We start from the raw sequence: 17683 nt of genomic DNA, 5'->3' as shown, positions 1-17683 counted from the left end.
AAATAAAACATTGATACAGTTCCACATAAAGTGTACATAGATAGATTATTGAAAATTGGGCTTAAAAGGGTTGCTTGGGATTGTGCTGCCTGGCACTCCGCTTTCTACTTAATGTCAACACAGCCCAGTAGATACCCCTGGCTTGAATGAGGGGGGCTGTGTTACCAGAGAATGTACCAAATTGAGACAGCCACATGTGGGCAAAAGCATACCCACAAAAGGTGGCCAAAAGCTGCACAATCTTGCTGGAACATTGCCCAGCAATTGGCAACCACATAAAGACATTGTTTTTGCCTCCGTGTAGCTATCATAATTTACTAACTGCCTTGGGACACTGAGTAGGAATGGAATGAATACCTTTACAGCTCCCCAAAGGATAGATATCAGATGGTCATTGCTAATGCTGTGTATTCTAAGGAGTGACTGGTAAAACTGGTGTGCCACAAGGGTCTATTCTCTTTAATATGTTAGTGCCATTGCTGAAGGTTTGGTAGGTAAAGGATTCCTGTTGCTAATAATAGGCTTGATATTCCTGGAGATGTCTTGAACATGTAAAATTATTTAGCTTTCCTAGAAAAATAATCAAATTGTATGTAAACTACAGTTCAGTATAGAAAAGGCACTTGGGGGGGGGTGAAGGAATCCTCTGCCTGAGTATTGTAGCGGCAGTTCTTTATTAGCAAGGGCTTCAGAGGAGAAAGATTGAGGGGTAGTGATTCATGACATCCTTAAAATGAGTTAACAGTGCAGCCAGGTGGAAGGGATACTAAAGGAACGCTTAGAAAGCACCGTTCAGCCTCAGATGCATCTCTCCACAAAGAGGTTTGCAGAACAGGCGGGAGACCAACATTGGACTTACACTTTAAACAATGGAGGAGGTTGTGAATGGTGGTAGATAATGAACTAGGATCAGGAATCACAGAACAGGATATTTGGAGTAAATGGCAAAGAACAGTTTAATGGCTTGCATGAGGAGTAGTACATGTCAGAAGGATCAATATAGTGGTTACTTATTGATAGATATTTATCACTGTGTTCTTAGAACTTTGCATCCTGTTTAAAGTACTGCTTTTTGTTTTCAAGATTTCTAAAAGACAAATCTGCTCATAATGTAAGCTGACATATTGCAAGTTTGTTGTATAATGCTTTCTATCATTTTGAGTTTGGGTTTGGTGAATGCCAGAAGAACACACCCCGCCTGACTGCATTGTTCCCTTAGGTTTATTTTTTTATTTTTTTTAACTTATAAAAGCTTTATTGTTTTTGCATAGTTTTGTTCCCTTAGTTTACAGGGAGGGAAATCTTAATGGCTTAGCATAAGAAGACATTTTGCACAGTTGTATGCTTTCAACTTTGTGGGGGCAATTTGGGGAATGCCCTTTTCTGTTCCAACATGACTTTGCCCCATTGCAAAAAATAAGGTCCATAAAGGCATGGCTGGGTTAGTTTGAGGTGGAAAAACTTGAAGGGGCCTGCACAGAGCCCTGACTTCAACATCATCCAATACTAGAATAGAGATTACAAGTCAGGCCCTCTCATGCCTGACATCATAAATGTTCTTCTGAATGAATGGGAAAAGGTTTCCACATATACTTTCCAAAATCTTGTATAAAGTCTGTCAGGGATGGAAGCTATTATAACTGCATTGGGTGGACCAACTCCATATTAATGTAGAGTAGAGACGATAATGCCGGCACTGCTCAAACTAGCTGACGGTTCCAAAAAGTGCGAGGCAGCAGACAGGTATGACAGCGGACACTGTATGCACTGCAAGCTAGATGATGGTGCTCAGTCTATATAGGACTGGAAGCGTGGACGGAACCAAATGTAGAAAGGAAACGTAGACATTTCTACACAGAAAAGCATTTTTCCAGCAGCGATTCACCTCCCAGTCACATCAGCGTTATGTTGCACAGAGAGAGGGACAGAGAGCAGAGTGTGTTGCACAGAAAATAATTTTTACAGCAGCAATTCACCTCCCAGTCACTACAGCATACTATTACAGAGAGGGACAGAGAGCAGTGTATTTCACAGTGTGTTGCACAGAACATTAGCGATTCACCTCAAGCCCAAATCCTGCCTAGAAGCACTGAGAGGGAAGGGAGTGAGATTGAGAGTGCAATTTTGGGTGTAGTACACAGCGACTGTGTGCTGCAGCACTGGTGTGTACTGCTGGTGTTGTACACAAATACTATTTTAATCGTACTGGAGCACATTGTCCTCCCCTCATAAGTGCATACCACATACGTATATCTAAGTGGTGTACTATTTTGTTCCTGTTAAAGTCTTAAGGGCCTAGATACTGTGAAAGGCCAGAAAAAAGTACACACCAGCTGGTGTTGTACACAAATACTGTTTTAAGCATACTGGAGGGCATTCTCCTCCCCTCATATACACACTAAGTATGTCAGGCAGAGAAATGCCAGGACGTGCACAGAGGAGTTGCAGAGGCCTAAATTCATCAGGCAAAAGTTGCAGCAGACTAGGGGCAAGTGGCAGCAGGAGTCACAGCGAGAGGCCTGAGCTCCTGGTATCAGCTAGCAGTCGTATCTCGACCAGCAACCCATCTGCCATCATCGATTGGTTAACACGGTTATCCACTTCATCATAAATGACATCTGACACCCCCAGTCAACAGTCAGTGGGTTTCTCAAACACAACCCTCAGTTGGGATGGCATGGGAGCAGTCTCTGTCCTCCTATTGCCTCTGTCCTATGCTGTTCCCTCCCCAACAGAAGTATCTTATGCTGTGGGTTCAGCTCCACTATTTAGTGAGGACGATCTAGAGGACAGTCAGCAGCTACTGCCCAGCCAAGAAGTGGAGGAGACATCCGCCACTTCCTCCGCTAGGCGGGAAAGTATTGATGAGGAGGGTGGCGTGGGAGGTGGTGTTGCGAGTGTTCAGGCTCCTGAAGCAGATACTGTTGAGGAACCTGAGGAGGACATCTGTGACGTGCAGACACAACTCTATGATGATGAAGCCGATCGCACTTGGGAGCCGGGTGCAGAAGGGGCTTCATCATCATCAGGAGAAGAGGGTTGCAGGTTGCCTGTAAGGCAGCAGCTGAGCCAGCAAGGTGGTAGCATGGTTGGCAGTCAGCATGGTGGCAGAAGGGGAAAGTCTGGAGCCAAACGTGCCCGGAGTAGACCACCTGTCTCGCGGCAGCCTACCTTCCCCGGAGTGAAGTGAAACAGGGGTTACTGGAGTCCTGTTGGTGGGAAAATCAGCTACTTGCGGTGTGGCAGTTTTTCAACAAGCATCCGGAGGAGGCTAACATGGCCACATGCAAGATGTGTCGGCAAAGGTGAAGCGTGGCAAGGGTCCCAATGTTGGCACCACAGTCCTGCATCAACATATGCAGCATCGCCACATAGCAGCCTGAGAGAACCGTGGCTCCGATGTGGGGGTCCAGACTGCTGCATCACCCAGTGGCACACCGCTCCCTGTTTCAGCCAGCCAAGGCTCCACCACCTGATGAATTGATGGCTTGTGCCGAGCCAAGGTGGAGAGTCCTAAGCCGTCATTTCTTTGCGAAGAAGGCAGTACCAGCCCTGCACAATTTTGTGAGCCTCTCGGTGTGTACCAAAGTGCACGGCAGCGCCGAAGTGTGGAGCTGTAACTATGGTCAGGGACAATACATGTCCTTTACAATACCATGTGTGCAGGGCACAGCGGTGTCACGCTGTTCTTCACATGGTTTGCCTTGGGAGCCACACAGGGGAGGAACTGCTAAAATTAATTCATGAAGAAAACGAATCATGGCTCACTCCATGAAAACTGGAAATGGGAACCATGGTGACAGACAACAGGAAAAACATCTTGTCTGCGCTGCGACAAGGAAGCCTGAGACATGTGCCCTGCATGGCACACGTGTTCAATCTGGTTGTCAAGCGGTTCCTGAAGTGTTCCTCCCATCTGCAAGACATCCTAACAATTGGATTGAAACTTTGCATGCACTTCAGCCACTCGTACACCGCAAAGCACACCCTCCTTGAGCTGCAGCGTCAGAACGACTTTCCCCAACCAGTCTGATTTGCGATGTTTCTACACGTTGGAATTCCACCCTCCATATGTTGGACCGACTATACGAATAAAGAAAAGCCATCACCTATCACAGGCTTTTTGGGTGGAAATAGAGAGTTTCCTTTGTGGGGCCGCCCTTTTTAGGGTGAGTAACAATTGCCAAGAGGGGAATTAATAGAACAAGAGGAGAGTAGGGCCTTACAGGGGTAGTTTTTACCCCACCTGCTACAATGGCTTGAGGAAGTTCGCTCAGTCGCACGAAACAACTTGTTCCGGTGATCCCCGCTCTCCACCTTGCTCCCCCGCCTGTAGCCACCGCTATTTGTGCCGAATTGAAATAAAGACCTGAATGGTGAGTGCGGCCTCTGTTCGTTCTTTGTTCCTGCATTGTGCTTTCTGTTTGGCTATGCACCTCCGCGACAGGCTATCCGTGAGTCCCGTCCTGTGTCTTGCTCTGTGCTCTAATTGTTGCTTAGTTCCGTATGTGCCGGCACTTCTCCCTCTCCTGCTGACTACAATGGACAATACGTTGTTCCCTTCCAGCTTTTCGAGGAAAGTGTTACTCATCTTAAAAAGTGCGGCCCCACACAGGGACCATTCCCTATTTCCACCTAAAAACCCTGGGAAATGGCAGTGTTTGTAGGTGGAAATACGGAGAGGTTCCTGTGTGGGGCCACCCTTTTTAGGGCGAGTAACACTTGCCAAGAAGTGAATTAATAATGCGAGACTAGGGCCTTACAGGGGAAGTTTTTACCCCCACCAGTTACAATGGACCATACTTTGTTCCCTTCCACCTTTTAGAGGCCTTTGCATCACATCAATACTTTGTGGTATAGGTGGCAAATGGTGTTGTTTGCACACCTTTCCTGGTATTGCCACCCACCGCACCACTCTGTCACCGGGTCACTTTCAGGACTCCTAATGCTGCTGCCGCCTCCAGGCTGTCTAATTCTGCCACCATATGTTCTCCTCATGCTGATGCCAGCTCCAAGCTGTCTCATGCTGCCACCATATGTTCTCCTCATGCAGATGCCAGCTCCAAGCTGTCTCATACTGCCACCATATGTTCTCCTCATGCTGCTGCCACCTTCAGGCTGTGTCATTCAGCCACTATATGGTCTCCTCATGCTGTCACCAACTCCAGGCTGTGTCATTAAGACACTATATGGTCTCCTCATGCTGTCACCAACTCCAGGCTGTGTCATTCAGCCACTATATGTTCTCCTCATGCTGCCGTCATCTCCACGCTGTGTCATTCATGCTGTGTCATTCACCTCTACACTGTGTCATTCACCCACTATATGGTCTCCTCATGCTTCCACCACCTCCAGGCTATGTCATTCAGCCACTATATGTTCTCCTCATGCTGCCGCCAACTCCAGGCTGTGTCATTAAGCCACTACATGGTCTCCTCATGCTGCTGCCACCTCCACGCTGTGTCATTCAGCCACTATATGGTCTCCTCATACTGATGCCACCTCCAGGCTCAGTCTTTGTGCATCTCTGTGACAGTGATTCTAATAGCAACGCCTCTGATCTGCATGTCATAATGAATAACAGTATTATTTCACTAACCCAACACACACCCTATGCGTGTTACAGCAAGGCAAAGTGTTCTACACCCCTATTGAGACAAAAGACAGACAGCGCTCCATCGTATAATACCATTGTTGCACAGAGAAATTATTAATGGTGAGTGTTGCTCTTACCCCAATGGGTTAGACTTCACCAAGTGCAACAATGGATCAAGGCGTAGAATATAAACAAGGTGTAAGGCAGCCACTCCTCATCTCGATAAAATGTGACAATAAACAGATAAAAAAAAAACAGGATGTGGACAGGCGCTCGACAACCAGGTAGCAAGATAAAAAGTTTTATTTTCCCATAATGCAACGCGTTTCACAGCACAGCTGCTTCATGAGGTTATGAAGCAGCTGTGCTTTGAGACGCGTTGCATTATGGGAAAATAAAACTTTTTATCCTGCTACCTGGTTGTCGAGCGCCCGTGCATCCTGTCCACATCCTGGAGTTTTTATCTGTTTATTGTCACACCCCTATTGAGGCTCTCTGTAGGCCAGAAATAGTCATTTTTAATAGCAATTCGCCGCAAATAAATTTGGACCGAAACAAATTGTTTTGGAAAATTCGGCAAATCGGCCAAATTGAATTTTTCAAAAAATCGCTCATCAAGTATCTTTCTGTTCATCTTTGAAATGAAGGTTATTCATCTACTGTTTTTCCACAGTCCAGTGCTCAGAAAAGAGAGTTTGCATTCCCTGATCTTCCAAACTATCTATCTATCTTTATGTGAACACAATATCTCCAGGGATATGGCTCAGTTGTCTTTATTATCCCCCACAGAGTGTTTATGCTGTGCATCTGAACAGGCTTCATATCAAGTGGGCTCATTAACTCCCCTTGTGAATTCATCACATTCTCCATAGCCTCCCCAAGAATTAATTCAGCATCAGTCTCCTGCAGGTGTACTGAGCATCTGCACCACAAATGATGTAATATTTATAGCAGCCTCTAAAGATGATAAATGCAGCAGATTATTAGCCTAAAAATGTTCATCTCCAATAAAAGTAGTGGTAGACTCTAGCTCATTAAAGTCATTAATGGCAACATAATGAAAACTATTCCCCACCGGAAGGGAAACATAACCAAAGCATACATTGAGGGCCAGATGACCATTTTAATCCAATGGATTCTCAGACATCGGAAGAATAGATATCAGCAGACATTTAGAAAGCCAGTGGTGCATTGAAATGGTAACTATCACTTTCTAGTTTCTTAAGGCTGACTAATTGACAGTGAAGAAGACTGAAATCTGAGTAAAATGGCTTAATGTTATCAAAATATTGATATTGTGGGTTATTATTCTTCATCAGAAAAGTTGTATTTTTTTACACAAACACTTGGCTTTTGTGCAAAAATGTGTGACTTTTTGTGCAATTTCCCAAGTGGACGGGGCTTGACACAGAGAGGGCGTAGTCACCTTGTACGCCACATTTACTACAAGCAGCCATAAAATACTTGAAATGTACAACAGCTCAGAGCTGGCATAGAATTCTCAAGCTGCCATCCAGGGCATTTTTAGAAGTGCCTGAATTTATCAAGAGGCAATGATTTTCCTTAGACTAGTGTATAAAACGCAGATCCTGGTTTTATTTGAATTCCCAGAGAGTGGAAAGTTTGTCCTCCATCTCCAACTTCAAACATATCCAACAGACCACCAATGGACAACACCATGGATGGACTAACCCTATTGACTGGAACTTCAATCTGAAGATTGTCTCAACATCTAAACTCAATGTCTGCAATTCATCCTCTACCTTTGTTTTTCTTTTTTCTTGTTTGTCTTTATTGTTAAGTAGATGTAGCAATATCTATATAACCTTAATAAAAATAATGTTGAAAGAAAGTTTGTCCTGAAAAAGCATATGTGTATGAATATTTTGCTATGATAGCAAAGATACAGTGAAACCTCTCCAAAAGACCACCTCTAAAAGAAGACCAAACCCTTATCTAGACCAAACTTTGTGTGACAGATTTTCAGTCTCTCATACACTATACAAATTCCAAAGGAAAAGACACACTGTTGGCACTGACCTCTCGCTGTCCACAAACCTCTCTTCCAGCCGCAGCCACTGTTAGTCATCACACAGGTGCAAACGCCTTACGATGGAGCAGTCCGGTGCATCTGCCCGCAATGAACAAAGCATTCCATTTGAGCATACGAGAAGAGAAATAATGGGGGGCATTCAAGGTAAGCTACTAACACCAACCGGCTTCTTTATTCTTCGGATGCAAGTACACAAAAATGGCATTGGGGCGCCGAATCAATACAGGTGCATGATAGCTATTATGTGCTGCGTCTGGCGCTTCCTCAGAAGAATCTACAAAAAGTTAGCCTCTGCCAATGGTTAAAAGGGAGGCTTTGTAAAACATTCTAACACAAGGGGAAAAGTCCCAAGAAGGAAAATAATTCCAGACTGGGGACTTGTGCAGAAACACTTGGATAAAGGTTTAATGTGCCCCTGAATAAGGAGTTGATAGCAAGAAATAAACCTTCAACATATTGTATGTCATGGTTCTCAACCCTCCTCTTCTACACTACTTGTTTGTAAACATACAGCAACCTTTAGCTGATACTAACAAGCAGCTTCACGTTTCCCTGGTCAACTGTAACAGTTAAAAATGGTCTCTGATCTCCAAAAGTGTACTGTCTGACAGCCACTCTGGTTTCTAATCCTGATCTGGACTTCTGACTACGCTGCTTCTGGTATCTTGACTTCTGCTATTCCCAATTTGGTACCCGACACTGTCCATGGATTAAGGTACAGTATTGTTTGTTATTTTTGTATTTATAAAAAAAAAAAATGTGATTTGTATAGCACTGGTGATTTGTACTGTTTGGTGATTTCTGATATTATACTTCAAGCCCTTATGAAACTTTGCAGAAATTTTAGAATGTCTAAGAAGTTAGATAAAAGGATACCTTGACAACGACACCGTGACTTAAATACTTGGTTGTAGACTTTAATATTGGACATTCATCTAGAGGAAGCCAGAATGTCAACAACATTGCTGTGATATGTAATCCATAAGGGCAGAGATGAAGAAGGCTCTCTTGGCTGAGGAGGTCCGAATGAGAGGAAATATCCATGATGCAGCCTCTCGAAAGCGCCAATGACTGGGTAAATAAGGCTTTCCTTAGCCAGAACAGAAGTAGCACTCTCTCTGTTGTTTGGTCTTCCTGCACTCTGGGAATCAGAGAGGAAAGATGTATTCTAGCCTATTCTTCTAATTTATGGGAAAGCTGTCCAGATGATCTAGAGCATCATTCCTGTTGAAAGGGCAGAAAGCTGGTACCTTCCTGTTGAAACTGGTTGCCATATCATCGAAATCAGGTTCTTCCCATCTGTAGTATTTGTATTGAAAGGCTTCTGAATAAAGGCCCCATTAGAACTGGTTGATGGAGTTACTGCTGAAACAGACCACTTTGCGATTGTAAACCCCCTAATATGTACAACTTTGAAATTTATTTCCGCCCATGACCTCAGCTGATGGCATTCCTTCATAAGTAGGAGGGCCTGGATCCCCCTGTTGGTGAGATTGAAGACTGAACAATAACAGAGTGACCCTGAAGTAGGTGTATGAAGTACAGAAGGGCCATGGGACTTCAAGATGGACAATTTCTGCTGGACTCAATGACTGCACCATTGGTCTGGGGATGGCAAAAATTACATCACTTTGTAGCCTTGCAGCATTCGCAAGTTTATGAAGCACTGCCTAACTGCAGTGATGTACAAAAAGGGAAAAAAAACTGCAACAAGCATATGTGATGTAGCATGCCTGCACCAAAATGCTCCAAAGAAGCAGCATTGGGGAACACCACAGGTAGGCTGAGGAACCTAGAGACACCTGCAGTCAACACCAGAAAGTACAAACACCCTTGACAAACCCCTCTAGCCGATGCCAGAACAGACATGACCAAGGACTAATAGGGAGGATGGCTACCCTCTAGCTCCTTCAGTAGGTCCTCTTCTCAAGCTGAACAGTAGAAACAACTTTTAATACACCTGCTATAAAAGGGTATTAGAGATGTTACATTTTTAGAAACAATTAGCAATTTCCTTTTTGGGTATGTGGGACACTTCTTTGAAAAGACCAGCCATCTAGAAGTTCTTATTAATGCAGTTTATTGAGAGTGCCTCAAAGAGCTAGGAAGAGTACCATTATTACTGATAAATCTGATGTATTGGTCCAGCAAAAATGTAAGATTTATACTACCTATTTTCCAGTAGAAATTCTAATGTATAGACCATGATTCAGTGGATTGCTATCATGTGCTAATATATATTCAAGTAAAATAAGTACTATCATCATTTACCATGAGACTAAGGCAAAAGACAGAGATTGAATTTCAGTAAGATGTGTATAAATGGAGATTAAGGCCGTCTTTGCTTGAGGATCACAAGAACATTGGTGAATGTTCCCAGCCCCTTAAGCACTAAAGAGATTAGTGACAAGTAAAGTAACTGGAAATAAATACTTGCTGTCATATCTTTTAGTAAAATGTATTATATGCTTGGACAGAATAACTGCCACAAGGGAACAATAAATGTCCTCTTTATGATTAAGGTCTTGCAGGTAATGGTATTGCCTCTAGCAGTGATGACTTTAGACATATTTTTAACAATTCATTCTATATTCGGGAATTTCGCAAATTCGTTAACTTTTTTCCATGCAAAATTCGTAATGAAATTCGCAAAGTGCGCATGCATGATTATATCTTTCAACTAACTACTTTCCTATTGATTGCTAGGGATGTTGCTAACTTCTGACAACTGTGTTTGCATCCTTCTCATTGGCCCACAAGTTAAAAGAAGGGATGGATCAGTGTCCTCTGGAAGTGCCGATATTCGCGAATTTTCGCATATCGCCTTCTTTGGACCACAAGCTAGAAGCAGGGAGGGATGATGAAAACCCCCCAAAAAATGAATATTCGTCATAACGAATATATTTTGCTATATTCTAAATATTCGCAAAATTACAAAGTGCCGATATTCGCTATACAAATACGCTATTTGAAAAATTGTACTCAACACTCATTCTCTATGGTATTTAGGTGTTTTTATTTTATTTATTTATTTAGTTCTATGTGGCAGACACATCACAGATGAGTTGAGCCACTCTCATTGTGTGGCACGTGCTGTGTCCTGTTACACACAGGGCCTGGTGTTAGGGCATGGCAAACTGGGCCTCCTCCAGAGGGCCCCCTGTGGCTGCTAGAGTGTTTGTAGCTGGGGGAAGCAGTGAAGCCCTGCAGCCAGTAGCATGCAGGATTGAGCCACACTGAAGAGTTCAATCACATAGTGCTGGCAGTAAGAAGCTCCTTTAACACCCCCCTTCTCCTACCCCTCCTCCTCCTGCTGTTAGATGTCGCACAGTTTAGCTGCCTGTCAGCCGACAATGAGAAAGATAGTCTGCAGGCCCCAGGAGGCATGCAGGCCCCAGGAGACATGCATGTCTAGCAGCTCCTAAAGTATTTAATGCACCCAGCCAGCCTTCAATAAAAGTATAAGTTATATGTATTGTGTAGATGTACATGTGTGAAGTAAACCGTTTATCTGTTACATGTATTTGTGTATAGTGTGCTGTATTTGTGTAATGCAGGTATGTATATACACATGTATGATTTATGTGTGATTGAGTATGTATGTGTTGTATGTATGCATGTGTATATGCATTGTTTTTTAACATATGTTATATACAGTGGTGCATCTGTCACTAGGCATACCTAAGGTGCAACCCTAGTGCAGCAAGAATCGAAACGGTGGCAAAATCTCATGGCGCTAACATTTGAGCATGCTGAGAGTTGTAGTTTTTGCAACAGCTGGATACACTCAGGTTGAGAAATATATATATTTCTTTCTTTCCTATGATATCCACACACACGCATAGTAGTGTATTTCAGGGGGTGTAAGCCAAACTTCTCTATCCGGCATGTCCAAACATCCAGCGTCAAAATTAAGACACTGAATGATTGTGAACTGAAATGGTATCAGTTCTAGCATTAGTTTCCCTCCGATGGATGCCTGATATATGTGAACCCAGCCTCATTCGGTCTGCAGGGTGCCGGCGTATAGCTGGTATCTACCACTATATGTTACTGTATGTGAGAATATTGATCTATGTATCATGGTTTTTATTTAGGAACAATATAGCGGTATTGTGTGTGTCTAGCAAATATTGTGTGTCTACAGGGACATACACTTTGTGGCTTGTGCTCCTGATCTTTTAACCCTTTTTTCCGTGTTTGCACTTTTGCTTTTTCCTCCTCACCTTCTAAAAATCATAACGCTTTCAGTTTTTCATCTACAGACCCATAAATGGTCTTGTTATGTGCGCTACCAATTTGACTTTGCAATGACAGCAGTCATTTCACCACAAAATCTATGACGAAATCCAAAAAATTCATTTGTGGGGAAAAAACGGCATTTTGTAGTTTCTAGCGGCTTCAGTTTCTACGCAATGCACTTTTCAGTAAAAGTGACACACATTTATTCTGTAGGTCCATATGGTTACAAGGATACCTAATTTATGTAGGTTTTATATTATTATACTAATTTAAAAAAATACAACTACAACCAAAATTTGTAAGAAGCAGGGTGGATCAGCTCACCAGCTGTACACGACACGGCAGGTGCACGGCAACACCAAAATTCAGGAAGAGAAGTGGATAGCCAGCGTGGAAAAAGTAGAAAGTCCCATTTATTGAATAAAATCGATACTCAGATCAGCAAACAAACATGACGTATTTCAGATGTGTACCACCCTTAGTCATATTATGTGACCTGTGTATCGATTTTATTCAATAAATGGGACTTTCTACAACCAAAATTAGTATGTTTAAAATTATCACCTTCTGACCCCTATAACTTTTTTATTTTTCCGTATATGGGGATGTATGAGGGCTCATTTTTTGTGCCGTGGTCTGAAGTTTTTTGACGGGACTTTTTGATTGCTTTTAATAAATTTTTTTTAGGGTATAAAAAATGACCAAAAATACACAATTTTGGATTTTTTTTACGTATACGCCATTGACCTTGTGGTTTAATTAACATTATACTTTTATAGTTCGGACATTTACACACGTGGCACATATGTTTATTCGTGTTTACATATTTTTTTATGGAAAAAAGGGGGTGATTTAAACTTATTAGGGAAGGGGTTAAACCACATTTATTAACTCTTTTTTTTTTTTTTTGTACCCATAGTGGACTACTATTTGCAATCTTCTGATTGCATACACTGTTCAATGCTAGGCTATAGCATAGATCAGTGTTATCGGTGCTGATTTCACCACGGCAGTCCCAAACAGCCTGACTGAGCTGCCGGGAATGGTTTTACTTTCATGTGAGATGCGGCAATCAACTTTGATTGCCACGTCTAAGGAGTTAATGCTGGGCATCACCGCGATCAGTGATGTACGGCATTAGACATGGGTCCTAGCAGCTGATTGCCGCCGGGAACACCTGGCTATGATGCAGGGTCAGCCCGTGAGCCCGCATCATAGCAGGAGAGCGGGCGCAGGGCATACAGGTATGCCCTGCGTCCTTAAGAGGTTAAAAACTTGCAACATTCTTGGCATGCTACGTCCTTAATTAACTAAATGTGACTGACTTGTTTGGCTTTTGGGGCCCCGCTTTTAATTTTTCCCAGGGCCACATTAAGTCTAAAACTGGTCCTGCTTACACAAAAAAGTAGACTCTAGTTTTTGACTTTTATTTATGGAGGATTAGAATATAGAATAAAAAGCAGTAGACGCAGCGGATAAAGCAGTAGACGCAGCGGATATCGACCACAAATGTACAGTTGAAGTTACATGTTTACAGATACCCTAGGTACATTTATTAAAGAGGGTATTCTGGTGGCACAAACTTGATGATTGATACTGGGTGCTGAAAATATAAAAAAGAAACGACATGCACCTGTTTTACAGAATTTTAATTAGAAAAATTTTGCTGCCACCAATTTATGCCAGTGCAGAAAAACGTATCACCCTCGCGGGAGGGTCTAGCCTCTGGGGCCCCCCGCGATCTCCTGTACGGGGCCCCGGAGGCCCGCGGGCCTGTTGACCTCCACACAAAGTGGCGGCTGACACATCCCCTCAATACAACTCTATGGCAGAGCCGGAGTGCTGCCTTCGGCAATCTCTGGCTCTGCCATAGCGATGTATTGAGGGGGCGTGTCAGCTGCCGCTTCGTGCGGTGGTCGACACTTGCTATCTGGCCAGCGAGCTGGGGCCCAACGCGATCTGAAACTTATCCCCTATCCTTATGATAGGGTATAAGTTTTTCAGCACTGGACTACCCCTTTAAAGTAACCTTTCACAAGCTTCTCACAATAGGTTAATGGAGCTTTGGCCCATTGTTCCTAACAAAACTGTTGTACCTTAGTCCAGCTTGCAGGTCTCCATGCTCACACACACTTTTTCAGTTCTACCCATAAATTGGAATTGGGATTACTGCTTTGTGATGGCAACTAAATTCCCTTTAAATGTTGTCCTTACAGTATTACCATTGTCACAGGGACTTGTCAAATGTTTTGATCGGTTCAGACCCCCACTGACCTTTAGAACAAACTGGGAGAATGCACCAGAACTCATCACTACAACAGGCTTCAAAGCCTTATTATAGAACTTGATGCACCGGATTTGAAGCTGTGTTCAGTTGTTTAGTTTACATTGAAATCTGCAGCAGAAAATCCTGCACATCAAATATGCACAGGATCCTGTACGTGTGCATTCACTCTGAATGTCTCCACATCATTTTCCTTCTTCATGATGCCATCTATTTTGTGAAGTGCACCAGTCCACCCTGCAGCGAAGCTTATCCTGTGTTTCACAGTTAGATTGGTGTTGTTTGAAATTTATGTCAACTTTTGCAGGAAAAAATGCTGGGGGAGGAACATGCATTTTAGTGACTTAAACATATATGTAAATGTATGAGAGTATATATAATTGTATTGATGTATATATTTTGTCTATTTTTAGCCTGATCCTGCAGGGAGAGACATTGCTATTCTTCCCTTTCTGGAGCATTGTGAGAACACTCATATGACAATTTGGCTTGGAATTGTTTATGCCTATAAAGGTCTTCTTATGGTAAGTGAGGTTTAACTGTAAGAAGTTAGCAGGTGCAAATGAATGCACTAAAGTAATCATGATAATACCTCTAATTTTATTAAAGATGTTAATTCCCCCCATTATTCATAAAGGGAACCTGTCACTGAGGGAAAAGCTGACATGAGATAGAGACATGTCGGATGTTTTGATCTCTAAAATAAATGGGCAGCAACACGGTGCTTTGTCATTTCTGATCGTCACCACCGGACTCAGAGTCTAAACTGGTTCTAACTGGCCTGAGTCCACCCATTCCTCTGGGATAGAGAGGTTGAACTAGGGACTTTATCCTGCAATTATTGACTGGGAATATCATGTGACCAAAGCATCATTTTTTGGTAAACAGTTCGTGCACTTTTGGTAACCGTTTATACTCTCAACAGTGTATGCAAAAAAAAAAAACTGATGCAAAGCACAAATACACATTTGCATTATGTCTCTAGTACCTTACGCACATTTTATTTTATTTATACATTACACATCTGCATACTTGGTGCAAGAGAGAATTTTACAAAGTATAGTAGTGTACATGTGTAAACTAATATTTATTTCTTTTAGTAATAGAAAACAGGCAGTGCAGGTCCTATTGACCAATTGAATGCTCATTGCACTTTGCTACACCAGCTTGGTGATCTGCCCCAGGAGACTAAGTATCCTGTAGACTCAAGTTATACAGAAACATGCAATTAAATTACCAAAATTAAAGGAGTAGTAAAGTGAAAATTTTCTTCCTCCTATTGTGCCCGGGCAAAAAAACAAAAACATTAACTCACCTTCCTCCATTCCCCCATTGCGTTGCTATAGCTCTCTGGTCCTCCAGTCCAGTCTTCTTCTATCTTGCGTGTGTCAGCATTATTGGCGGCTCCAGTAATGTCCCACCTCGGCCGGTGATAGGTTGAGCGTAGTGTCATGTAAGAAGCCAGGCAGCAGTGAGAAGGCGGGCCCAGGCTTCTTGCATGACAATGCGTTTAGCCTAACACCGGCCGAGGATGGACATGATAGGCTGACACACAGAAGAAAGAAGAAGACCGGACTGGAGGACCGAAGAGCTATAGCAGCGCAACGGGGAATGGAGGAAGGTGAGTTAATGTTTGGTTTGGTTTATTGTAGCCTGGGAACAATAGAAGGAAGAACATTTTCACTATATTACTCCTTTAATTTCAGTAATTTTAAATGCATGTTTCTGTATAACTTGGGTCTCCCGGGGTAGATCACCAAGCTGGTGTAGCAAAATGCAAAAGAGCATAAAATTGGTCAAATAGGACCTGCACTGCCTGTTTTCTATTACTAAAATAAATAAATATTAGTTTACACATGTACATTTCTACAATTTGTAAAATTTTCTCTAGAACCAAGTATGCAAATGTAGAATATATAAATAAAATAAAATGTGTATAAGGTACTAGAGAGTTAATGCAAATGTGTATTTGTGCTTTGCATCAGGTTTTTTTTTTTTTTTTTGCATATACTGTTGAGAGTATAAACAGTTACAAAAAGTGCATTGACTGTTTACCGAAAAATTATGCTTTGGTCACATGATTCTCCTACCCAATAATTGCAGGATAAAGTCCCTCGTCCAACCTCTCTATCCCAGGGAAATAGGTAGACCCAGGCCTGTTAGAATCACTGTACTACACCTTTAAAGCAATAAAAGTATCTATATTATCTATATATCTAAAATTAAAGTATTACACAAAGCGAACTACAAAATCTAAAGAATTGGAGTAATATTTTCAGAGTAAAAAATAATAGTAACAAATTTTAACTAAAATATTTGTATTTCTTTTTTTTTTTCTTTTTTCTCCTAAGTTGTTTGGATGCTTTTTGGCCTGGGAAACTCGGAACGTAAGCATTCCAGCACTAAATGACAGCAAGTATATAGGGATGAGTGTCTACAACGTGGGCATTATGTGTATTATAGGAGCAGCAGTTTCCTTTCTCACCAAAGACCAACCCAACGTCCAGTTCTGTATTGTGGCTTTAGTCATCATATTCTGCAGTACTATTACCCTTTGTCTAGTTTTTGTGCCAAAGGTAAGATATTTACCCTTCTATTTTTATATATCACTTCACTTATTTTTTTCCTTTCAGCCTTTAACATGCAATGTGTTGTGACCTAGATTTAAAATGACATGTTAAAAACCTGTAATGCTTATCTCCCTCCCATTCATACATTTCAGTATTAACCTCTTAGCTTCATCTGTACAGCTGCAAGGCATGACATATATTTAAGTGTCATAAAGATGTTACCACGGACAAAATGCATGAACAATAGTTCACCTACTATTTATTGCAGTACCTGTGTCAGTACACCCAATTTTTACTAAGTATATGGTAATCCATACATGAACTGCTTTAGCATGAGGAGAGTTCTCATTTCATTCATCAGCAATATATGAACATACACAGAGTTCAGCTCACCCCACATATGCCCAGCTACTGCACTGACCGCTTCGGACATCCTCCACATGGAATATAGGTAAACGGTAAAGTGTCCAGCACAGTTCTTCAGATAAAAGCTTCTCTTTATTCGAGTTAATCAGACATATACAGAACGTGACAAAGCAGGTGACGTGTTTTGGTCGGATTATCTAACCTAATTCATATCCATATATGGTAGTAGTAAGGTTGGATAATCCGACCGAAACGCGCCACTTGTTTCATCATGTTCTGTATATGTCTGACGTCTGACTCACATAAAGAGAAGCTTTTATTCTTAAGAACTGCACTGGACACTTTTTTCCAGTTTCATTTTTATATATATATATATATATATATATATATATAATATATATTTTTTATATATTTTTATATATATTTATATAATATATATATTTATCACTACCAATGTTCTTATAGTCCATTTATTATCTAAAATCAGGTTTCCATCTTACTAATAAATTAAATTGTGACTCTAAGCTCCAGGTAGGTTAACCTCTTTACATGCCACAGTCAAGTCATGATCA

At 41.9% G+C, this 17683-nt stretch overlaps 1 protein-coding gene across 1 annotated transcript in view; it reads left to right on the top strand.

The window, feature by feature from the left end:
• Window positions 1–17683, top strand: part of GABBR2 (gamma-aminobutyric acid type B receptor subunit 2) — a 659326-nt gene that overhangs the window by 597736 nt on the left and 43907 nt on the right. Inside the window, exons 14-15 of the mRNA XM_056520917.1 lie at window positions 14589–14699; window positions 16527–16751. Coding sequence (XP_056376892.1) covers window positions 14589–14699; window positions 16527–16751 — 336 coding nt within the window. The remainder of the gene's footprint in view (window positions 1–14588; window positions 14700–16526; window positions 16752–17683) is intronic.

Source organism: Hyla sarda, chromosome 5 (assembly GCF_029499605.1).
Source record: "Hyla sarda isolate aHylSar1 chromosome 5, aHylSar1.hap1, whole genome shotgun sequence".
Classification (NCBI taxonomy): domain Eukaryota; kingdom Metazoa; phylum Chordata; class Amphibia; order Anura; family Hylidae; genus Hyla; species Hyla sarda.
The sequence above is the reverse complement of the archived record's forward strand: the minus strand, read 5'-3'. Positions and strand labels throughout refer to the sequence as shown.